The 22,427-nt window shown below is 43.6% G+C and overlaps 1 protein-coding gene across 5 annotated transcripts in view; it reads right to left on the minus strand.

The window, feature by feature from the left end:
• Positions 1-10,900: 10,900 nt before the first annotated feature.
• Positions 10,901-22,427, minus strand: part of wdr27 (WD repeat domain 27) — a 526,425-nt gene continuing 514,898 nt past the window's right edge. For 3 of the 5 annotated variants that reach the window (XM_087991151.1, XM_087991149.1, XM_087991148.1), the window contains one exon: positions 10,901-12,471. In XM_087991151.1, coding sequence (XP_087847277.1) covers positions 12,406-12,471 — 66 coding nt within the window. In that variant the 3' untranslated portion in view covers positions 10,901-12,405. Of the gene's footprint in view, positions 12,472-12,505; positions 14,447-22,427 lie in introns of those variants that run through there. The other 2 variants (XM_087991152.1, XM_087991150.1) reach the window with 1 other exon arrangement.

Raw genomic sequence — 22,427 nt, forward strand, 5'->3', positions numbered from 1 at the left:
ACAGTGTAACCTCAGCAGCGAGATTCTCCCAAGGTTTGTGTGTCAATGACATGTAAACTCAGCAGCGAGAATCTCCCAAGGTTTGTGTGTCAATGACTTGTAAACACAGCAGCAAGATTCTCCAAGGCTCAGTGTCAGTGACAGTGTAAACCCAGCAGCGAGAATCTCCAAAGTTCTGTGTGAGTGAAAGTGTAAACTCAGAATTTTGATACTCCGATGCTCTGAGTGTTAGTGATGGTGTACAACCAGCAGCGAGATTCCCCAAGTGTCTGTGTGTCAGTGACAGTGTAAACACAGCATCGAGATTCCCTAGGGCTCTGTGTGTTAGTGACAGTGTAAACACAGCAGTGAGATTCCCCAAGGCACTGCGTGAGTGAAAGTGTAAACTCGGAAATAAGAGACTCCAAGGCTCTGTGTGTTAGTGACAGGGTAAACACAGCAGCAACATTCCTCAAGGCTGTGTGATAGTGAAGGTGTATACTCAGCAGTGACATTCTCCAAGATACTATATGTTAGAGACAGCGTAAACTCAGCAGCGAGATTCTCCAAGGCTCTGTGTGTTAGTGACAGCGTATACTCTGCAGCGATATTCTCCAAGGCTCTGTCAGTGACAGTGTAAACACAGCCGCGAGATTCACCAAGGCTGTGTGTTAGTGAGTGTATACTCAGCAGTGAGATTCCCCAAGGATCTGTGTGTCAGTGACAGTGTAAACTCAGCAGCAAAATTCTGAAAGGCTTTGTTGTGTTAGTCACAGTGTAAACTCAGCAGCAACATTTCCCAAAGCTGTGTGTCTCAGCAGCAACATTTCCCAAAGTAGTGACAGTGTAAACCCAGCAGCGAGATTCTCCAAAACTCTGTGTGAGTGATAGTGTAAACTCAGAATTGAGATACTCCAATGCACTGTGTGTTAGTGTCAGTGTAAACACAGCAGCGAGATTCCCCAAGGCTCTGTGTGTCAGTGACAGTGTAAACTCAGCAGCGTGATTCTCCAAAGCTCTGTGTGAGAGAGAGTGAAAACGCAGCAGCGAGATCCTCCAAGTTTCTGTGAGTTAGTCACAGTGTAATCCCAGCAGCGAGATTCCCCAAGGGTTTGTGTTTCAGTGACAGTGTGAACTCAGCAGCGAGATTCTCCAAAATTCTTTGTGTTAGTCACAGTGTAAACACAGCGGTGAGATTTCCCAATGCTCTGTGTTTTTGACAGTGCAAGCTTTGAAGTGAAATTCTGAAAGGCTCTGTGTGTTAATCACAGTGTAAACTCAGCAGAGAGATACCCCAACGTTCTGTGTGTTAGTGACAGTGTAAACGCAGCAGCGAGATTCCCCAAGGCTCTGTGTGTCAGTGACAGTGTAAACTCAGCAGCGAGATTCCCTAAGGCTCTGTGTGAGAGAGAGAGAAAATTCAGAAACGAGATCCTCCAAGTACCTGTGAGTTAGTCACAGTGTAATCCCAGCAGCGAGATTCTCCAAAGCTCTGTGGGTGAGTGACAGTGTAAACTCAGCAGCGTGATTCTCCAAGGAACTGTGCGTTAGTGACAGTGTAAACACAGCCGCGAGATTACCCAAGGCTCTGTGTGTCAGTGACAGTGTAAACACAGCCGCGAGATTACCCAAGGCTCTGTGTGTCAGTGTCAGTGTAAACTCAGCAGCGAGATTACCCAAGGCTCAGTGTGTAAGTGACAGTGTAGCTCAGCAGCGAGATTCCCAATGGCTCTGTGTTTCAGTGGCAAAGAATACGCAGCAGAGAGATTCTCCAAGATTCTGTGTGTGAGTGACAGTGTAACCTCAGCAGCGAGATTCTCCCAGGGTTTGTGTTTCAGTGACAGTGTAAACCCAGCAGCGAGAATCTCCAAAGCTCTGTGTGAGTGAAAGTGTAAACTCAGAATTTTGATACTCCAAGGCTCTGTGTCAGTGACAGCGTAAAACCCGCAGCGAGATTCCCCAAGGCTCTGTGTGTCAGTGACATTGAAAACACAGCAGTGAGATTCTCTAAGGATCTGTGCGTTAATGACAAATAATAATTAGCAGCGAGATTCCCCAAGGCTCTGTGAGTTTCTGACAGTGTAAACTCAGTAGCAAGATTCTCCAAGCAATGTGAGTTAGTGACAGTGTAAACTCAGCAGTGACATTCCCGAAGTTTCTGTGTGTCAGTGACAGTGTAAACACAGCAGTGAGATTCCCCAAGGCTGTGTGTGTTAGCGACTGTGTAAACACAGCAGTGAGATTCCCCAAGGCTCTGTGTGTTAGCGACTGTGTAACACAGCAGTGAGATTCCCCAAGGCTCTGTGTGTTAGCGACTGTGTAACACAGCAGCGAGATTCCCCAAGGCTGTGTGTGTTAGCGACTGTGTAACACAGCAGCGAGATTCCCCAAGGCTCTGTGTGTTAGCGACTGTGTAACACAGCAGCGAGATTCCCCAAGGCTGTGTGTGTTATCGAGGAGAAAGTGAGGTCTGCAGACGCTGGAGATCAAAGCTGAAACTTTATTGCTGGAACAGCACAGCAGGTCAGGCAGCATCTAGGGAACAGAAGATTCGACGTTTCGGGCACATGCCCTTCTTCAGGAATGAGCAGAGAGTGTTCAGCAGGAGAAGATAAAAGGTAGGGAGGAGGGACTTGGAGGAGGGGCGTTGGAAATGTGATAGGTGGAAAGAGGTCAAGGTGAAGGTGATAGGTCGGAGTAGGGTGGAGGCGGAGAGGTCAAGAAGAAGACTGCAGGTCAGGAAGGCGGTGCCGGGCTGGAGGGATTCGGCTGAGACAAGGTGGGGGGAGGGGGGATGAAGAAACTGGTGAAGTCCAAGTTCATCCCCTGTGGTTGGAGGGTTCCCAGTCGGAAGATAAGACGCTCCTCCTCCGACCGTCGGGTTGTTGTGGTTTGGCGGTGGATGAGTCCAATGACCTGCATATCCTCGGTGGAGTGGGAGGGGGAGTTGAAATGCTGTGCTACAGGGTGATTGGGTTGGTTCGTCCGGGTGGCCCAGAGGTGCTCTCTGAATCGCTCCGCAAGTAGGCGGCCTGTCTCCCCAATATAGAGGAGGCCACACCGGCTGCAGCGGATGCAGTAGATGATGTGGGTGGAGGTGCAGGTGAATCTGTGGCGGATATGGAAGTTTCCTTTGGGGCCTTGGAGAGAAGTGAGGGGGGAGGTGTGGGCGCAAGTGTTGCACCTCCTGCGGTTGCAAGGAAAGGTGCCGGGAGTGGAGGTTGGGTTGGTGGGGGGTATGGATCTGACAAGGGAGTCGCGGAGGGAGTGGTCTCTACGGAAAGCTGATAGGGGAGGGGAAGGAAATATATCCTTGGTGCTGGGGTCTGTTTGGAGGTGGCGGAAGTGACGGCGGATGATGCGCTGAACATGGAGATTGGTGGGGTGGTAGGTGAGGACCAGTGGGGTTCTGTCCTGGTGGCGGTTGGAGGGGCGGGGCTCAAGGGCGGAGGAGCGGGAAGTGGAAGAGATGGGTGGAGGGCATCGTCGATCACGTGGGGGGGGGGGAAATTGCGGTCCTTGAAGAAGGAGGCCGTCTGTGTTGTGCGTATTTTGAACTGTGTAACACAGCAGTGAGATTCCCCAAGGCTCTGTGAGTTTCTGACAGTGTAAACTCAGCAGCAAGTTTCCCCAAAACGCTGTCTGAGAGTAACAGTATAAACTCAGCAGCGAGATTCTCCAAGGCTTTGTGTGTCAGTTACAGCGTAAACACAGCAGCGAGATTCCGCACGGCTCTGTATGTTAGGGACAGTGTAATCACAGCAGCAAGTTTCCCCACGGCGCTGTCTGAGAGTAACAGGGTAAACTCAGCAGTGAGATTCCCTAAGACTCTGGTAGTGACAATATAAACTCAGCAGCGTGATTAGGAAAAGGCCTGTGTGTTAGTGACAGCGTAAACTCAGCAGTGAGATTCCCCAAGGCTCTGTGTGTCAGTTACAGCGTAAACACAGCTGCGAGATTCTGCAAAACTCTGTATGTTAGGGACAATGCAAAATCAGCAGCGAGATTCCCCAAGGCTTTGTGTGTGTGAGAGAGAGAAAACTCAGAAATGAGATCTTCCAAGTTTCTGTGAGTTAGTCACAGTGTAATCCCAGCAGCGAGATTCTCCGAAGCTCTGCGTGTCAGTGACAGTGTAAACTCAGCAGTTGATTTCCCAAGGCTTTTTGTGTTAGTGATAGTGTTAATCCAGCAGCGAGAATCCCCAAGGCTTGTATGAGTGAAAGTGTAAACTCGGAAATAGGAGACTCCAAGGCTCTGTGTGTTAGTGACAGGGTAAACTCAGCAGCAACATTCCTCAAGGCTGTGTGATAGTGAAGGTGTATACTCAGCAGTGACATTCTCCAAGATACTATATGTTAGAGACAGCGTAACCTTAGCAGTGAGATTCCCAACGGGTCTGTGTTTCACGGACAGTGTCAACTCAGCAGCGATATTCTCCAAGGCTCTGTGTGTTAGTGACAGCGTATACTCTGCAGCGATATTCTCCAAGGCTCTGTCAGTGACAGTGTAAACACAGCCGCGAGATTCACCAAGGCTGTGTGTTAGTGAGTGTATACTCAGCAGTGAGATTCCCCAAGGATCAGTGTGTCAGTGACAGTGTAAACTCAGCAGCAAAATTCTGAAAGGCTTTGTTGTGTTAGTCACAGTGTAAACTCAGCAGCAACATTTCCCAAAGTAGTGACAGTGTAAACCCAGCAGCGAGATTCTCCAAAACTCTGTGTCGGTGAAAGTGTAAACTCAGAATTGAGATACTCCAATGCACTGTGTGTTAGTGTCAGTGTAAACACAGCAGCGAGGCTCGGTGTGTCAGTGACAGTGTAAACACAGCAGTGAGATTCCCCAAGGATCTGTGTGTCAGTGACAGTGTAAACTCAGCAGCAAAATTCTGAAAGGCTTTGTTGTGTTAGTCACAGTGTAAACTCAGCAGCAACATTTCCCAAAGCTGTGTGTCTCAGCAGCAACATTTCCCAAAGTAGTGACAGTGTAAACCCAGCAGCGAGATTCTCCGAAACTCTGTGTCGGTGAAAGTGTAAACTCTGAATTGAGATACTCCAATGCACTGTGTGTTAGTGTCAGTGTAAACACAGCAGCGAGGCTCGGTGTGTCAGTGACAGTGTAAACACAGCAGCGAGATTCCCCAAGGCTCTGTGTCAGTGACAGTGTAAACACTCAGCAGCAAGAATCTCCAAAGCTCTGTGTGAGTGAAAGTGTAAACTCAGAATTTTGATACTCCGATGCTCTGTGTGTTAGTGATAGTGTAAAACCCGCAGCGAGATTCCCCAAGGCTCTGTGTGTCAGTGACAGTGAAAACTCAGCAGTGAGATTCCCAAAGGTTCTGCGTGTGAGAGAGAGAAAACTCAGAAACGAGATCCTCAAAGGCTCTGTGAGTTAGTCACAGTGTAATCCCAGCAGCGAGATTCCCCAAGGCTCAGTGTGAGTGAAAGTGTAAACTCAGCAAGAAGAGATCCCAATGCTCTGTGTGTTCGTGACAGTGTAAACACAGCAGCGTGATTCTCCAAAGCTCTGTGTGAGAGAGAGTGAAAACGCAGCAGCGAGATCCTCCAATTTTCTGAGTTAGTCACAGTATAGTCCCAGCAGAGAGATTCTCCAAGGGTTAGTGTTTCAGTGACAGTGTAAACACAGCAGCGAGATTCCCCAAGGCTCTGTGTGTTAGTGACAGTGTAAACACAGCAGCGTGATTCTCCAAAGCTCTGTGTGAGAGAGAGTGAAAACGCAGCAGCGAGATCCACCAATTTTCTGAGTTAGTCACAGTATAATCCCAGCAGAGAGATTCTCCAAGGGTTAGTGTTTCAGTGACAGTGTAAACACAGCAGCGAGATTCCCCAAGGCTCTGTGTGTCAGTGACAGTGTAAACACAGCAGCGAGATTCCCCAAGGCTCTGTGTGTCAGTGACAGTGTAAACTCAGCAGCATGATTCCCCAAGGCTCTGTGTGTCAGTGACAGTGTAAACTCAGCAGCATGATTCTCCAAGGCTCTGCGTGTCAGTGACAGTGTAACCGCAGCAGCGAGATTCCCCAAGGCTCTGTGTGTCAGTGACAGTGTAAACTCAGCAGTGAGATTCTCCAAGGCTCTGCGTGTCAGTTACAGCGTAAAGACAGCAGCATGATTCCCCAAGGCTCTGTATGTCAGTGACAGTGTAAACACAGCAGCAAGTTTCCCCAGGGCGCTGTCTGAGAGTAACAGGGTAAACTCAGCAGTGAGATTACTTAAGGCTCTGTTAGTGACAATATAAACTCAGCAGCGTGATTAGGAAAAGGCCTGTGTGTTAGTGACAGCGTAAACGCAGCAGTGAGATTCCCCGAGGCTCTGTGTGTTAGTGACAGTGTAAACTCAGTAGCAAGATTCTCAAAGCAATGTATGTTAGTGACAGTGTAAACACAGCAGCGAGATTTTACAAAGCTCTGTGTGCTAGTGACAGTGTAAAATAAGCAGCGAGATTCTCCATGGTCTTGTGCGTTAGTGACAGTGTAAACACAGCATCATGATTCCCCAAGGCTCTGTATGTTAGTGACAGTGTAAACACAGCAGCGAGATTCCCCATGTCTCTGTCAGTGACAGTGTAAACACAGCAGCGAGATTCCCCATGTCTCTGTCAGTGACAGTGTAAACACAGCAGCGAGATTCCCCAGGGCTCTGTGTGTCAGTAACAGTGTACACACAGCCGCAAGACTCTCCAAGGCTCTGTGTGTCTGTGACAGTGAAGTCTCAGCAACGTGATTCCCCAAAGCTCTGTGTGTTTCTGACAGTGTAAACTCAGGGGCAAGATTCTCTGAGCAATGTGTGTTAGTGACCGTGTAAACACAGCAGCGAGATTCCCTAAGGCACTGTGTGTCAATGACAGTGTAAACACAGCATCATGATTCCCCAAGGCTCTGTATATTAGTGACAGAGAAAACACAGCAGCGAGATTCCCAAAGGCTCTGTGTGTCAGTGACAGTGTAAACTCAGTAGCGAGATTCCTCAAGGCTCTGTGTGTCAGTGACTGTGTAAACACAGAAGTGAGATTCTCCAAGGCTCTGTGTGTCAGTGACAGTGTAAACACAGCAGCGAGATTCCCCAAGGCTCTTTTTGTCAGTGACAGTGTAAACTCAGCAGCGAGATCCTCCAAATCTCTGTTTGTCACAGACAGTGTAAGCACAACAGCGAGATTCTCCAAGGCTCTGTGTGTCAGTGACATTGAAGTCTCAGCAGCGAGATTCTCTAATGATCTGTGTGTTGTTTACAATGTAAACACAGCAGCGTGATTCCCCAAGGCTCTGTGTGTTAGTGACAGTGTAAACTCAGAAGCGAGATTCTCCAAGGCTCTGTGTGTTTCTGACAGTGTAAACTCAGTAGCAAGATTCTCCAAGGCTCTGTGTGTCAGTGACAGTGTAAACACAGCAGCGAGATTCTCCAAGGCTCTGTGTGTTAGTGAGTGTAAACTCAGCAGTGAGATTCTCCAAGTCTCTGTTTGTCAGTGACAGTGTAAACGCAGCAGCAAGACTCCCCAAGGCTCTGTGTGGTGGTGACAGTGTAAACTCTGCAACGAGATTCTCTTTGCCTCTGTGTGTTGGTTACAGTGTAAACACAGCAGTTAGATTCCCCAAGACTCTGTGTTAGAGACAGTGTAAACGCAGTCGCAAGATTTTACAAGTCTCTGTGTGTTAGTGACAGTGTAAACTCAGCAGCGTGATTCCCCAAGGCTGTGTGCATCAGTGACAGTGTAAACACAGCAGCAAGATTCCCCAAGGCTATGTGTGTCAGTGACAGTGTAAACACAGAAGTGAGATTCCTCAGGGCTCTGTGTGTCAGTGACAGTGTAAACACAGTAGCGAGATTCTCCAAGGCTCTGTGTGTAAGTGAGTGTAAACTCAGCAGTGAGACTCTCCAAATCTCTGTGTGTCAGTGACAGTGTAAACTCAGCAATGAGATTCTCCAAGGCTGTGTGTCAGTGACAGTGTAAACTCAGCTGCAAGATTCTCCAAGGCTCTGTGTGTCTGTGACAGTGAAGTCTCAGCAGCGAGATTTTCTAATGATCTGTGTGTTGGTGACAGCGTAAACTCTGCAACGAGATTCTCTTAGCCTCTGTGTGTTGGTTACAGTGTAAACACAGCAGTTAGATTCCCCAAGATTGTGTTAGTGACAATGTAAACTCAGTAGCGAGATTCCCCAAGGCTCTGTGTTGGTAGTGACAGTGTAAATTCAGTCGCGAGATTCCCAAGTCTCTGTGTGTCAGTAACAGTGTAAACACAGCAGAGAGATTCCCCAAGGCTGAGTGTGTCAGTGTCAGTGTAAACTCAGTAGCGTGATTCCCCAAGGCTCTGTATATTAGTGACAGAGAAAACACAGCAGCGAGATTCCCAAAGGCTCTGTGTGTCAGTGACAGTGTAAACTCAGTAGCGAGATTCCTCAAGGCTCTGTGTGTCAGTGACTGTGTAAACACAGAAGTGAGATTCTCCAAGGCTCTGTGTGTCAGTGACAGTGTAAACACAGCAGCGAGATTCCCCAAGGCTCTTTTTGTCAGTGACAGTGTAAATTCAGCAGCGAGATCCTCCAAATCTCTGTTTGTCACAGACAGTGTAAGCACAACAGCGAGATTCTCCAAGGCTCTGTGTGTCAGTGACATTGAAGTCTCAGCAGCGAGATTCTCTAATGATCTGTGTGTTGTTTACAATGTAAACACAGCAGCGTGATTCCCCAAGGCTCTGTGTGTTAGTGACAGTGTAAACTCAGAAGCGAGATTCTCCAAGGCTCTGTGTGTTTCTGACAGTGTAAACTCAGTAGCAAGATTCTCCAAGGCTCTGTGTGTCAGTGACAGTGTAAACACAGCAGCGAGATTCTCCAAGGCTCTGTGTGTTAGTGAGTGTAAACTCAGCAGTGAGATTCTCCAAGTCTCTGTTTGTCAGTGACAGTGTAAACGCAGCAGCAAGACTCCCCAAGGCTCTGTGTGGTGGTGACAGTGTAAACTCTGCAACGAGATTCTCTTTGCCTCTGTGTGTTGGTTACAGTGTAAACACAGCAGTTAGATTCCCCAAGACTCTGTGTTAGAGACAGTGTAAACGCAGTCGCAAGATTTTACAAGTCTCTGTGTGTTAGTGACAGTGTAAACTCAGCAGCGTGATTCCCCAAGGCTGTGTGCATCAGTGACAGTGTAAACACAGCAGCAAGATTCCCCAAGGCTATGTGTGTCAGTGACAGTGTAAACACAGAAGTGAGATTCCTCAGGGCTCTGTGTGTCAGTGACAGTGTAAACACAGTAGCGAGATTCTCCAAGGCTCTGTGTGTAAGTGAGTGTAAACTCAGCAGTGAGACTCTCCAAATCTCTGTGTGTCAGTGACAGTGTAAACTCAGCAATGAGATTCTCCAAGGCTGTGTGTCAGTGACAGTGTAAACTCAGCTGCAAGATTCTCCAAGGCTCTGTGTGTCTGTGACAGTGAAGTCTCAGCAGCGAGATTTTCTAATGATCTGTGTGTTGGTGACAGCGTAAACTCTGCAACGAGATTCTCTTAGCCTCTGTGTGTTGGTTACAGTGTAAACACAGCAGTTAGATTCCCCAAGATTGTGTTAGTGACAATGTAAACTCAGTAGCGAGATTCCCCAAGGCTCTGTGTTGGTAGTGACAGTGTAAATTCAGTCGCGAGATTCCCCAAGTCTCTGTGTGTCAGTAACAGTGTAAACACAGCAGAGAGATTCCTCAAGGCTGAGTGTGTCAGTGTCAGTGTAAACTCAGTAGCGTGATTCCCCAAGGCTCTGTGCATCAGTGACAGTGTAAACGCAGCAGCGAGGTTCCCTAAGGCTCTGTGTGTTAGAGACAGTGTAAACTCAGCAGCGAGATTCTCCAAGGCTCTGTGTGTCAGTGACAGTTTAAACTCAGCAGCGAGATTCCCCAAGGCTCTATATTGGTAGTGACAGTGTAAATTCAGTCGCGAGATTCCCCAAGGTTCTGTGTGTCAGTGACAGTGTAAACTCAGCAGTGAGATTCTCCAAGGCTCTGTGTGTCAGTAACAGTGTAAACACAGCAGAGAGATTCCCCAAGGCTGAGTGTGTCAGTGTCAGTGTAAACACAGCAGCTTGAGTCCCCAAGGTTGTGTGTGTCAATGACAGTGTAAACTCAGTAGCGTGATTCCCCAAGGCTCTGTGCATCAGTGACAGTGTAAACGCAGCAGCGAGGTTCCCTAAGGCTCTGTGTGTTAGTGACAGTGTAAACTCAGCAGCGAGATTCTCCAAGGCTCTGTGTGTCAGTGACAGTTTAAACTCAGCAGCGAGATTCCCCAAGGCTCTGTATTGGTAGTGACAGTGTAAATTCAGTCGCGAGATTCCCCAAGGTTCTGTGTGTCAGTGACAGTGTAAACTCAGCAGTGAGATTCTCCAAGGCTCTCTGTGTTAGTGACAGTTTAAACTGAACAACGAGATTCCCCAAGGCTCTGTGTGTCAGTGTGTATGCAGCAGCGTGATTCCCCAAGGCTCTGTGTGTCAGTGTGTATGCAGCAGCGTGATTCCCCAAGGCTCTGTGTGTCAGTGTGTATGCAGCAGCGAGATTTTCCAAGGCTCTGTGTGTCAGTGAAAGTGTAAACTCAGCAGCGTGATTCCCCAAGGCTCTGTGTGTGTTAGTGGCACTTTAATCAGACAGAAGATTCTCTCTCTCATCAATTCTGGGAAATGGTTAGCTCGGTTTCTGAGCAGTTTCATTAAAATTTAGAAAATGTGTGAAGCCCTACCACTCAATGTTATTAACATGTACATGCACCTGTGAACAGACTTCGAATCAGCCAGGCAAAGAGGAGGGGAACCTGGTTTCCAGTAGTCTGTGATAAAGTTCAATTTAATGTGGGAGCGAAAAATAGGAATCTGATACCCTTTTCATTTTCAACTTCAAAATCAGATAGCAGAATGGAAGTACATTCTTTTCAAATGATGCTAACGACATCTGTAATACCGGTGTTCTATGAATGTGAATTGAATTCTCTGCGGTGTACTTTCTTCCTTGGCACTGGAAATGGGAAAATAAATACCATGCAATAAATTTTAATTTCTTCAAAAAAATGTGGAGCATTGTTTGAGTAGTCTGAGCTACGCCGCAGAGAGTCCACTATTGGTTGACTGAGGCAACAACTATCTTCGATGGTGAAGGCTTTTTCTCTTCTGGTAGAGTAGGGAACACTTGGCAGATTCAGGACGAAGAATGAAAGCTGCAGAACTTCCTTGGGTCGAGTTCTTGACCAAACAAAAGCACAGAAGTTGACCAAACAAAAATAGAAATGCTGAGATTCAAAACAGGGTGCCAGGTGGGGGAGAAATGTAAAACCAATAACCAGCAGATCGACATCAACTCAAACTTCGGCACTCTCTGGGGTTTGAGGGAATGAAAGTGGCTCCTGCTCAATGATTCTCCCCAAACCTCAGGAAGCTGCTTCAGTGATTCTGGTCCAGTGACAAACTCCAGTGAATTGAACAGTGTGGCTTTAACAAAATAAACTGGCAAAATGCTGGAAATCTGAAGAAAAAAAAACAAAAGGTACACCACAGGCCTGTTGGGATCCAAAGAAATAAAAGAAACAGATTGATGCTGTGTTAGAATTGCAGTAAATGATTCCTATTCAAGGCTTCTGTTTCCCCTTTCTCCCATCGGATACCAGTGTCTTTACAGTAATTTCTGTTTCATGATTTAAAATGAAGCAAATTTGTGGGAAGCAGGCATTACTGAACGAACCAGCATTTCCTGTCCATTACAAATTGCCTCTAGGAGCTGACTTCCTGAACTCCATCTGGTGTAGGCAACTCACAGTACTGTTAGAAGGGTGATAACAGGTGAAAGAGGTAAGGATTTGGCTTTTTAATACAGCAGAATGAGTGATGATCTCAATATAGTGGAATCAGGTCACTTTTCTTGGATGTGATATTAATCCAAGATGCAGCGGCCAACAGGAGAATGGATAGCAACAGATGTGTTTGAGCACACCTGGTACCTTCTGTACCAGTGCTATGAATGGAATGTGTTTAGGTTTACTGTATACCCTTACACATTGAAATGAAACATCTTACACTTATGAAGTGCTCATCGCGGCCCGATATCAGTCATTTCACCTTTTCTTTTCAGCATCCCTGCATATCAGGAACAGAATGAGATAGTTCAGTCTCTTGTGTCCAGTCCACTCTGCTTTTAAGATTATGGCTCATCTGTATCTTAACTCCATTTACCCACCTTGGTTCTGCAACTCTTAATTCCCTTGGTGAACAAAAATCTGCCAATCTTGCAGTTTTATAATTCTCAGTTAAAGTCCAGTCTTAAGAGCATTTTCTCTGGGACAGAGCAGGGGTGGAGGGAAGGGGTTTTTTCCAAAGCTCCACTATTCCTTCTGTGAAGAAATCCTTCATGGTATTTTTCCTGTATGGACTACTTTGATTTCATCAATGTCATGATACTTATTACCACGAATTAACTTCAGCAGTCATCATTTTGAAATCTTGCAATTTGTAAACTCCAAGTCTGGTCTGGAATAAAACACAGAGTCTGGTTTGAATCTGCTACTGAGATGTGTTGTTTTATGTGTAATGTTTTGATTTTCTCACTTGTTATTTGTCTCCAGCAGTGCTGTAAATTTACAGTGGTTCATCTTTGTAACTTTTCACTTGCATTTATCCTTTTCACCAATACAGGTTATTAAATGCACAAAAATTACACTTAGCCTTGCCACTGTGTCTATCCCATTAAACACAGAATGTAACAAATGATACCTGCTTCTCAGGATCTAAACATCAGGTGGACCTCTAACAGGCAGAATAAGGCAAAGCAGAAAACAATATTAAACAATAAACGTGAATCTGAGCCTGACAGTTTGAGAACCTGTATTTAGTTTCTAAAAAAAAAACTCATCAGGAAATTAAATAACTCGTATCTGAATAAAGGATGATGAAACAATTTGATTGCTAGTAAAATCACAGCTTCAAGGACGGAAAGCTTCTATCCTTACCTGGTCTTCCCTAATTCCAGTCCCCCACCAAGCCTCACTTTCCTCTGAAGTGGCCAATCAAGCTAACGGATTTTGTCATTCTTGTATTATCTTTGGCAGAATGTAGGATCTGGCGCAATAAATGCTGGCCTTATCTATATCTTGACAATGAGTTTTAAGCAGATGGGAGGGAGTTATAGATGCAGTACTATTAAGGATGGCTTTGCAGATCACGGAAATATAGGTCAAGTAACTTCTGAAGACCTGCATTCCAGAGCTGTTCCAACTCTGTACATCTAGGCTTTGTTCTACCATTATACACAACGTGCGCAGGGTGATTCCAATATGGGCATGGGGTGTGATATTGAACAAAACTGGTTGTGACCTAGATCATTGTTCTCTTTCACTATTGTAGGTAAATGTCCAAGGGTTGCTGTGGTAAGAAAGCACATGAAAATTCAGCTAGTACAGTCTTACCTGGAGGACATGAGATGAACTCCAAAAATCACACATATACCTTCTGTAAATCTCCATAGAGATTTCAATTTTACTATCTGCTCTTATGGGTCCTTTGTTCTTTATATATAAACTTTCAGGTATTGCACTCTGCCTTGCAAAGATGAGGAAAGAGACTTTTTGACAAGAGACTAAGTGGCAAGAATGTACAGTAATGCTAACTGGAATATGAAGGTCCTCATTCCATTTCTGCCCTTTTGGAACTAAGTCATCTCGTTATCCTCATTGTTAATCACCTTCTGACAAAGTCAAATATTCTCAGAAATTATTCATTTCAAACTAGTAGTCCACAATTTAATTTTCAGGCAGCTAATTACAGAGAGTATTTGTTAAATGAATGTGTGAGGATAAATTGTTCTATTTTACTCTGTTTGCAAAGATAAGGAACACTTTTTTTTTAACTGAACTGCCATTGGTTTCTAGAAACCATTTAGTGGAGGAATTAGTAATTATATTCAATGCATTTATTTCTAATTACAAGTCTTCATTAAGTTAATAGAGTTCTTCCAAAACAGTGAGATGTTTAGATCAGCAAAGACAGTATGAAAAATTGCCTAGTGGATTTACAGTTTCCTTTTCAAACGATAAAGTCACAGATAAGTTCTTCATTTTCAGCCACTAAAACACAAACAATTCTAACCACACACTCTTCTCTTTAATGGTCTGACGCAGAGTTGAAGCTTATGACACAACTGTTTTGGCTCAGAATTACTTTCATCATCTTCGCTGAATAACATCCATTCATCTCCAAGACTTTTGCCAATCTGTTTCCCGCAAGCCCTTTATCCCAGAGACATTGAGAAAATACCAAATATGTCACTTGCTTCATCATGAATCTCTGACCTCCAACCTGCTTCACAATTTGTGATACTTATTGTTTGGTTTCTGATATGATTTCTTCCTGTTATATTCAGGTTATGATGTAGGACTGTGCCATCAGGATCCTCTGCCCGCTATGGTACAAACAGTTGGAGTTTGCCGTCCAAGGTGGCTGTGATGAACTGTGACATAAAAACAAACGAGACATGGCACATTACAGACCAAATAAACTGCTGGTCCTCCTGCATTATTACTGTGACCTCTCTCTTTCACTTGATGTTTCAACATTATTCTATCACTGACATTGTAATTTCCTGCTATTAATGGAATTGTAAACCTGATCATTTTGATGTTTATGTACAAGATTATGTACAAAATACTCATTGGTTAACATTGATCCAATGCAATTTGATTCAAAAAATGATTCTAAAATTGTTAAATAAATGTATTCGTATATCCAAGCCTGAGATAGACACATTTTAACTTGTAAGGGGATCAAGGCTTTGGGGAAAGGCAGGGAAGTGGAGTTGAGGATTATCCGATCAGACATGATCTCATCGAATGGCAGAGATGACTCAATGGGCCAAATGGCCTACTTCTGCCCCTACGCCTTATCGGTCTTAGACTTGAATTGCTAAGCACTATTCACATGGTATAATCAATTCTTTGTTACATGAATTCAAAGGGACCTTTGAAGGACTGAAGTTATGAAGTACCGCAGAAAGCAGTTTGAACTTTAGTTCAAACCAGGCACAAGTACTGTTACTTGAACTTGCTTTGGGAATTGAACTCAGATTGGCATTCATCCCTTTGTGAGATACTTCAAATACTCAGGGAGGTTTAAAAGAATTCTTCAGCAGTGACTGTCAATTTAAGCAGATGTGGGAGAAAAGAGGTGTAATCTTAATTCCGCGTTATCTTGTTGTAAGTTGCAAGATTCATTTTCCATTCCAGTGGTTAGACTATTTGTTTTTAATAAATATATGTCACTCCACTATCTTAGCTGAGTTGAAGTTCCAAACTAATCTAAATAGAGCTATTACTCATTTGCAAACTGCCCTAAAAACTAGCATGTCAAGCCAGTCTTTATGTCTCTGTCCATGGGTAAAGTCACAGCGTATCATTCCTTCAATGTGCTAATACACACATCAAAAATTCTGTCATATACAACATCAGAAGATTAAACAGAGCTCCGGATGGCCTTCGGCTGTCCATCTGAGAAACCTCTACCGATTCTGCCTTAAATGAATCCAGGATTCCCAACTCAGCTACACCACTGTCCACCAATTTCATATGCTTATCACCTTTTTTAACAGTTTATATTCTAATAGACTGGATGAAAGAAGGAAAGCAAAATTTAGAATTTGATGTTTAAATTCAATTGAATTGACTGAGCTCTGATAATGAATGATCCAAATTGATTCCTTTTGCTGGCCCATGAGGCATTGCCTGAGTGTTATGGTACTGTACTGTGGCATTTTCCCTCTCTGAAACTGAAAGTACAAACATGCTAACTGCCTGCAGGATTCTGTGGGAACTGCTCAGGAATTGTGTGGTTGTATCTGGTCTTCCCACGAGACAGCATTGGCATTACAATCAGCGCAAAGTAAACTGGGGTGATATACCAGCCTCCTCCAGGAAAGCCCTATCTCGGGCCAGGCTCTCAGTCCAGTACCAGAACCTGTCAGCAGTGGATGATTTCACATACCTCAGCAGTACACTTTCTCTAGCTTTTTACATTGATGACAAAACACATACGAGAATTGCCAAAACAAAACCAGCCTTCGGTAGATTTTGAGCATCAGTCAGAGAAAGAAGAGGATGAGGTCGGTGTACCAAACTGAAAGTTTATGGAACAATAACCCCGCCCACTCTGCTCAATGAATGGATGGTGTATCAGCATCATGCGTGGAAGCTGAACAATTTTCACTTCAGCTGCCTTCTGAAGCTTTTGAAGATCAGATGGCAGAAGTAAATAGCAGTCACTGAGATGCTCACCAAAGTAGGCATGCCAGGTAAGCACACCATATTGAGACAACCACAACTAAGTCATCTAGTCATGTAGTCAGAACATCTAGTATTTGCTTAACAAAACAGACCACCTGTGGAGAGCTGGAGTCTGCAGCGTGTTCTTATGATGCTCAAAGGACACTCTGAAAACTCCACATAGAGGTTTTGATCTTGACTTTGAGTCCTTGAAGTAGCTTGCCCAGGATCCCTAAATAAGACACAGCGCCGCCTCCTTTGGAAACACATGCAAATGGCAGACAGAGAGAAATCCAAGGAAAGGAAATCCAGAGGCAGCAACATTGCCTAAAGCTCGGTTTCTGCAACATCCTGATCTATTTGCAGCAGAATCTTCTGCTGTGCATTTTGGCCTTAGCAGTCACATATGAATCCACCAAATGCTCACCAAACGTCCCAGATGATGGACATGATCACTTTCGCCTTGAAGGACAGGCAAGAAATGGCTGTGTAGGACCACTGGTAATCACAAGCCTCTACCATTCCTGATTTCAAGTTCACTTTCTGCTTTCAAGATACCATGCTGTCCTTCCAGGGTGGAAACAGATCTGAAAAAACACCATGAAGTTCTTGCTGTGTTGTTTAGTTGCACAGTCCTGGAAATATTAGAGTTTTGTTCAGTAAGAAATGCTGTGGAGGCATTTGTTTCAAGTTGACTAAATGTTGATGGGTCGAAAATGGTGGTGCTGGAAAAGCACAGCAGGTCAGGCAGCATCCTAGGAGAAGGAGAGTCGACATTTGACTCTAAGCCCTTCAATAAGAATGTGGCAGAGGGAAGGAGGATGAGAGATAAAAAGGGGGGGGGGGGTGAGAGTAGGACTGGGGAGAAGGTAGGTGAGAAGGCAATAGGTGGATACAGTTGGGGGATAATTGTGATAGGTCAGTGGGGAGGGTGGAGCAGATAGGTGGGAAGGAAGATGGACAGGTAGGACAGGTCAAGAGTCAGTGCCAAGTTGGAGGGTTGGATCTGGAATGAGATGGGGGGGGGAGGAGAGATTTGGAAACTAGTGAAGCTGATATTGAGGCCATGTGGTTGAAGGGTCCTCAAGTGGAAGATGAGGTGTTCTTCTAGTTGGCGGGTGGTTCTGATTTGGCAGTGGATGAGGCCCAGGTCCACTTTCCTGATGAAGGGCTTATTCCTGACACATCGACTCTCCTACTCCTTAGATGCTGCCTGACTGGCTGCACTTTTTCAGAGCCGTACTTTGCGACTCTGACTCTCCAGCATCTGCAGTCCCCACTTTCTCCTAAAACATAATGGCTACAGCATGTCAAAGTCGAAAGGTGTGTGACTGCATGCTTTGATAATAGTGCACATACTGTATTATGAGGGAATATGGTTGCAGTATACGTATAAGCTTCATTAACGTTGATAGCATTTAGACCTTGTGCTGAGTTTCCTGCTTCTGGCAAAGGTTTTGCCTGCATTTCCCACCTCAGCCATATTCATCTGGAGTCTGGAGACCTGGCCTGCTCAAACTGGCTCCTTAAAGGGAGGTTATCACTTGGGGTGCAACTAATGAAATTTGCATTCCCTGCTTATGCAGTTACAGTTTAAAATATTTCACTCTGGTCTTTATTTGGTTCTGCTGGCAAGCCTGGAAAGGAAACCTAGCCCATTTCTTTCCAAAAGTATTACTGTTTCTATTTGAATTCCAACCCATGAATTAATCCTTATGTTGAAGAATAACTTTGATTCTAAGAAGCTGCATATTTTCGCCTGGAGAGTAACTCATAAACTGTGGCCACATTTGCTCCTATTTTGTTGATGCCAAGTTATGTCCAAGTATCTTTCCAAAGTCAATTATTCAAAAATATATGTGTCAAAAATTTACACCCAAAGACAAACCAAACCTAGGGTGGTACATTACTTTTTTTTTGAATCTTAATAATTAAAAATTAAAATTCAATTCATTCAAATGTCAGCACATCAAACACATGGAATCTTAAGCCTGGATAAGTGATGATTTTTAACATGACTTATGCAAGGTCCTAAAAATGCATCAAAAAGAATAGAAAATGTAGGGGAGCCTCAGTGAGGACGGACTTTCAAAAAACTATAACCAATTCGACAGGAAATGACATCCTGCTGCATCTTTCGATGGTGTTGACAGCAGCTCCCCATCTCCCATCCCAATGTTCCCTCAGCACTCCAAACTGGCACAATTTGGGATGTGGCTAAAGTTGTTGGTAGGGATTAGTCTGGATGTAGCACTTTAGGTAGGAGAAGATTGAGGAGACTTAGGGTATATTGCAGCGTCACTTAAATTCAGATGTCTTCAGGCACAAATGCAAAGGAAACCCGGTCTCGCCATGTTCAGATTCAAAACATATTTTACATTTCTTTTACGCAGACACCATCTCTCAGCTGGTATACTGGCAATATATGTCAGTAAAATATATCCACTAAAACACTCTAAACTGTCCATGACAAACATACACAAAGGATAAGACTGGCATAATCTGCTGTTAATGCATATTAATCAGAGTTGAGGTAGTAAAGCTGACTTCAGCTTTAGCATATATTTGAAATTCATTCATGAATTTCTTGGGTATTTGATGCACTAGTTACAAAACTGTCTCAATTCTTTTCCATACTAACCACATGGAATGCTGTTTAGACTCACTCTTGGTCAATAACTGGCACAGTGCCTCTATTACCTGTCCATTCCAATGATGCAATATGAAATCGCACTCGTGTTGATGTTTCATTGCATTTACATTGTCTGGTTGAAATATCCTACAACAGTGGCCTCTTTATTGTAGTGAAATGCTGAAATGGTCTAAATGCCCAACTAAGCAGATGGCTTCCTTCACAAACCCAAATTGGCTCCAATCGTATCGAATTGATGCCCAAACCGGTTATGTCTCAGACGAAAGTCAAAAGATGAAAGCAAACGAGTTTGAAAACACATTGTATACACGAGAAAATGTAGCATTCTTAAGGCATCCAATTTAGCTTCATATTTTCTGAACTTGATTATAACAGCTGCTTGTTTCGTTTTGGTTAGACCAAATGTTTGCAAATTCATGAAATATTTGAAAAAGTACCTTATAAAGCCTTTTATTAGATCCTGTGAATGAGTTAAAAAAATAAATTAGGTCCATGAAATCAAAGGGAATTATAGCATTATTGATAAAGAGATGGCTGGATGACTGGAAGCAAAGGACAGTGTAAGAGGATGCATCCTGGTTACTGGTATTCCCTGGAAGATTGTCCTTCAAGCCATTCTTATTTTTTATATAAACAAAGATTTGAATTTAAATTCATCCAACCATCAATCATAGAGATTAGTCACATGTGCTTTAAGAACCCGAAATCAGGCAGCTGTATGACTTTAATATGACATAGCAAATTGGGAAGGGCAAACAGTTATAAAGATTCCGAAATATTGTAGGAAGACATGGTGGCAGATGCTGAAAATGATTGATCCTAATGCTAAGAATTTATGTACAGTGAGAAAGCAGAGCATCCTTGGTGTGATGCATCATTAAAATGGGCAGGTCTCTGCCTCTGCTTATTTATGACTTTGTAAGTCAATGCAGTGTGCAAAACATTGTAAAACTCTTCTGGAGCATGTAGGATTATTGTTCTTAGCTTTTCACATGCTCTGCTGAAATGGCTTTAGGTTTGTGTCTCTTCCAGATGTAATTCCATATCCATAGCTATATCTCACATAGTTCCATGAGGGCATTTAGCAGTTGCCACCTTTCAATACCTTTTCATTCTCTCTGGCCCTTTCTCTTAACACAATACTTATTAATACAGGCTAGCCTCACAGCTCTATCCTGCACCACTCCAATGCTTGAATGATTTCTTTATGTTTCACAGACCAAATAACATATGTAGTTATCTGATTAGGGCATTGTACAGTAGTATCATCTTTTAACACAGACAGCTTCTGTAACTTTCCTTCCAAGCCACGTATCTCTCTCCGACACTAAATAACAGCCTAACATCCCGATTGATGTTGTCCAGACCCAGTATCCCTGATAAAGACTCTCATAATTACTTATTATTTGGGGTCAACATGGCCTTTGGCAAGCAATGTTTTCTTGCTTAACTTGTTACAGATACTGATAGCTGCTATTTCTTTAAAGTGTTTAGTCTGATAGCTTTAGCATTTGCGAGGAGTTTGTTTCATGGCCATTTCATACACCGGGACTTTTGACCAGAACGACCTTCTGTTTTCTTTTCCATCATCTAACTGAGTTGGTATCAGTTTATTATTAGCTGATATAAGGGTCAATTAATGAGTTCTTTGATTTTAAAGATCTCTTTTCCACTTCACTGAGGTAACTGATAAGAGCGGAGTAATGCAGTGATAAGGCTAAATGAGTCACATTCACTGTTTTGCAATTTCATTCTTCAAACTTTATCCTTTCTTTATTCTATTCATTACCTGTTTTTATACTGCAGACCAGAGACCACTGTCAAAAAGCGTGTAAGTGATTGCTGTGTGTAATGCAAAGTTGAGATTGGGTTTGATTGTAATACCTTCCACAATTAAACAAATTGCATATGTTTAATGTGCAGGAACATAAGAAAACAGGAGGCCATTCACCCCTTCAAACCGGTTTTGCCATTCAAATGCCTAACTAATCTGTGCATTAATTCCATCTAACTACCTTCATCTATAATTCTTAACATCCTTGCCTAAATAAAAATCAATCTCTGTGTTAAAATATCCTAATAATCCACAGCCTGAACAGCTTTTGTGGAAGTGAGTTCCAGATTGTCTTTATGTGAAGAAGTGCTTCTAGACACCATTTTGAACGACTCAAATTTTCAAGTTCTACTCTTTTGTTTTGGACCTGCCACATCAGGGGAATTAGTCTCTATCTACTCAACAAAACTATATTTTTCATCTTAAAACCCTCAGTCAGTTTGGCCCTTAATCTTCTATACTCAAGGGAATACAAACCTAGTCTTTGTAAATAATCCTCGTAATTTCACACTTTTGGCCCTGGCATCATTCTGTGCAACTCGCCTCACAGATTAAAGCTAGATACTTGGCACTTAGAAGCCATGGAGCAATAAACCAGGCAGAATTAGTGCAGTGTTATCAGGACAGGGAAAAAGAAAATGATTGTGAGCAACAACCATATGTACATTATTGTTTTGGTTTGTTTCTTCTATGACTCTACAGCTGTCTCACCATTTTCTCTTTTATGAGGAGGAATGGCATTCTGGTTGGTTGTCAGTTAGGAAATGGCGGAATCCCCTGGTGTCCCACTTGCTAAGGCTAGCTTTGACCTGTAAACCCCAGTTAGCACTAAACAAGGCTATTCAGATCACTGTGTGCATTTCAGCCGACAAGAAGCCATCCAGCATTATTTCTCTTCCATCTCTTGGTTTATAGCCTTGTGGATTACAGCACCTAAAGTGCTTATCCAAATATTATTTCATTGCAGTAGGTATTCTGCTTCTGCCAATCTTCCAGGTAGTGAGTTCCAGCTCCTCACCATCTTTAGGTGAAAAATATTCTACTACTTACCCTTAACCTATGCCCCTAGTTATGGACTCTTCAACCAATGAGAATACAGCCTCTTTACCCACTCTGTCTAGACACCCTCGTATGCTTATACACTTTGCTTAGATCTTTCTTGACATTCCCTGTTCCAAGGAAAACAATTCTTGTTTGACCAATCTTATCTCTTAACTAAAGATAGTCCAGGTAACAACATCAATAATCTCATGTATTCCCTTTTAGTGCAATCACATCTTTCTTCTGGTGTGGTGACCAGAGTTGCACAGAGTACTCAAGCTGAGGCCTAAAGCTGTTGTATCCAGATGCAACATAGCTTCCCAATTCTTATATTCTCTACCTTCACTAAAGAAGACAAATGTCCTGTATACCTTCTCAATCATGTTCTTTAACTGTGCAACTTCAGGGATGTGTGAAGGAGCATTACATGATCCCTCTGCACCTTTACACTTTTCAGTATCCTACTATTTACTGGCTAAATTATTTGTACCTTTCTCAGTAGCTTGCAAAGCTTAAAAACATTTTTATATAAGAAACGTAAAACAAAGCCACCATGAAGGAGACAGTAGGTCTGAAAAAAGTAGGTGAATGTAGGCTTTTGTGAAAAATCAAAAGAGGTGAAAGAAAAGTGGAAGCTCATTTTATACCA

Source organism: Chiloscyllium plagiosum, unplaced genomic scaffold (genome assembly GCF_037043375.1).
Source record: "Chiloscyllium plagiosum isolate Xiang-an unplaced genomic scaffold, Cpla_swu_hap1 HiC_scaffold_10, whole genome shotgun sequence".
NCBI classification, from domain to species: domain Eukaryota; kingdom Metazoa; phylum Chordata; class Chondrichthyes; order Orectolobiformes; family Hemiscylliidae; genus Chiloscyllium; species Chiloscyllium plagiosum.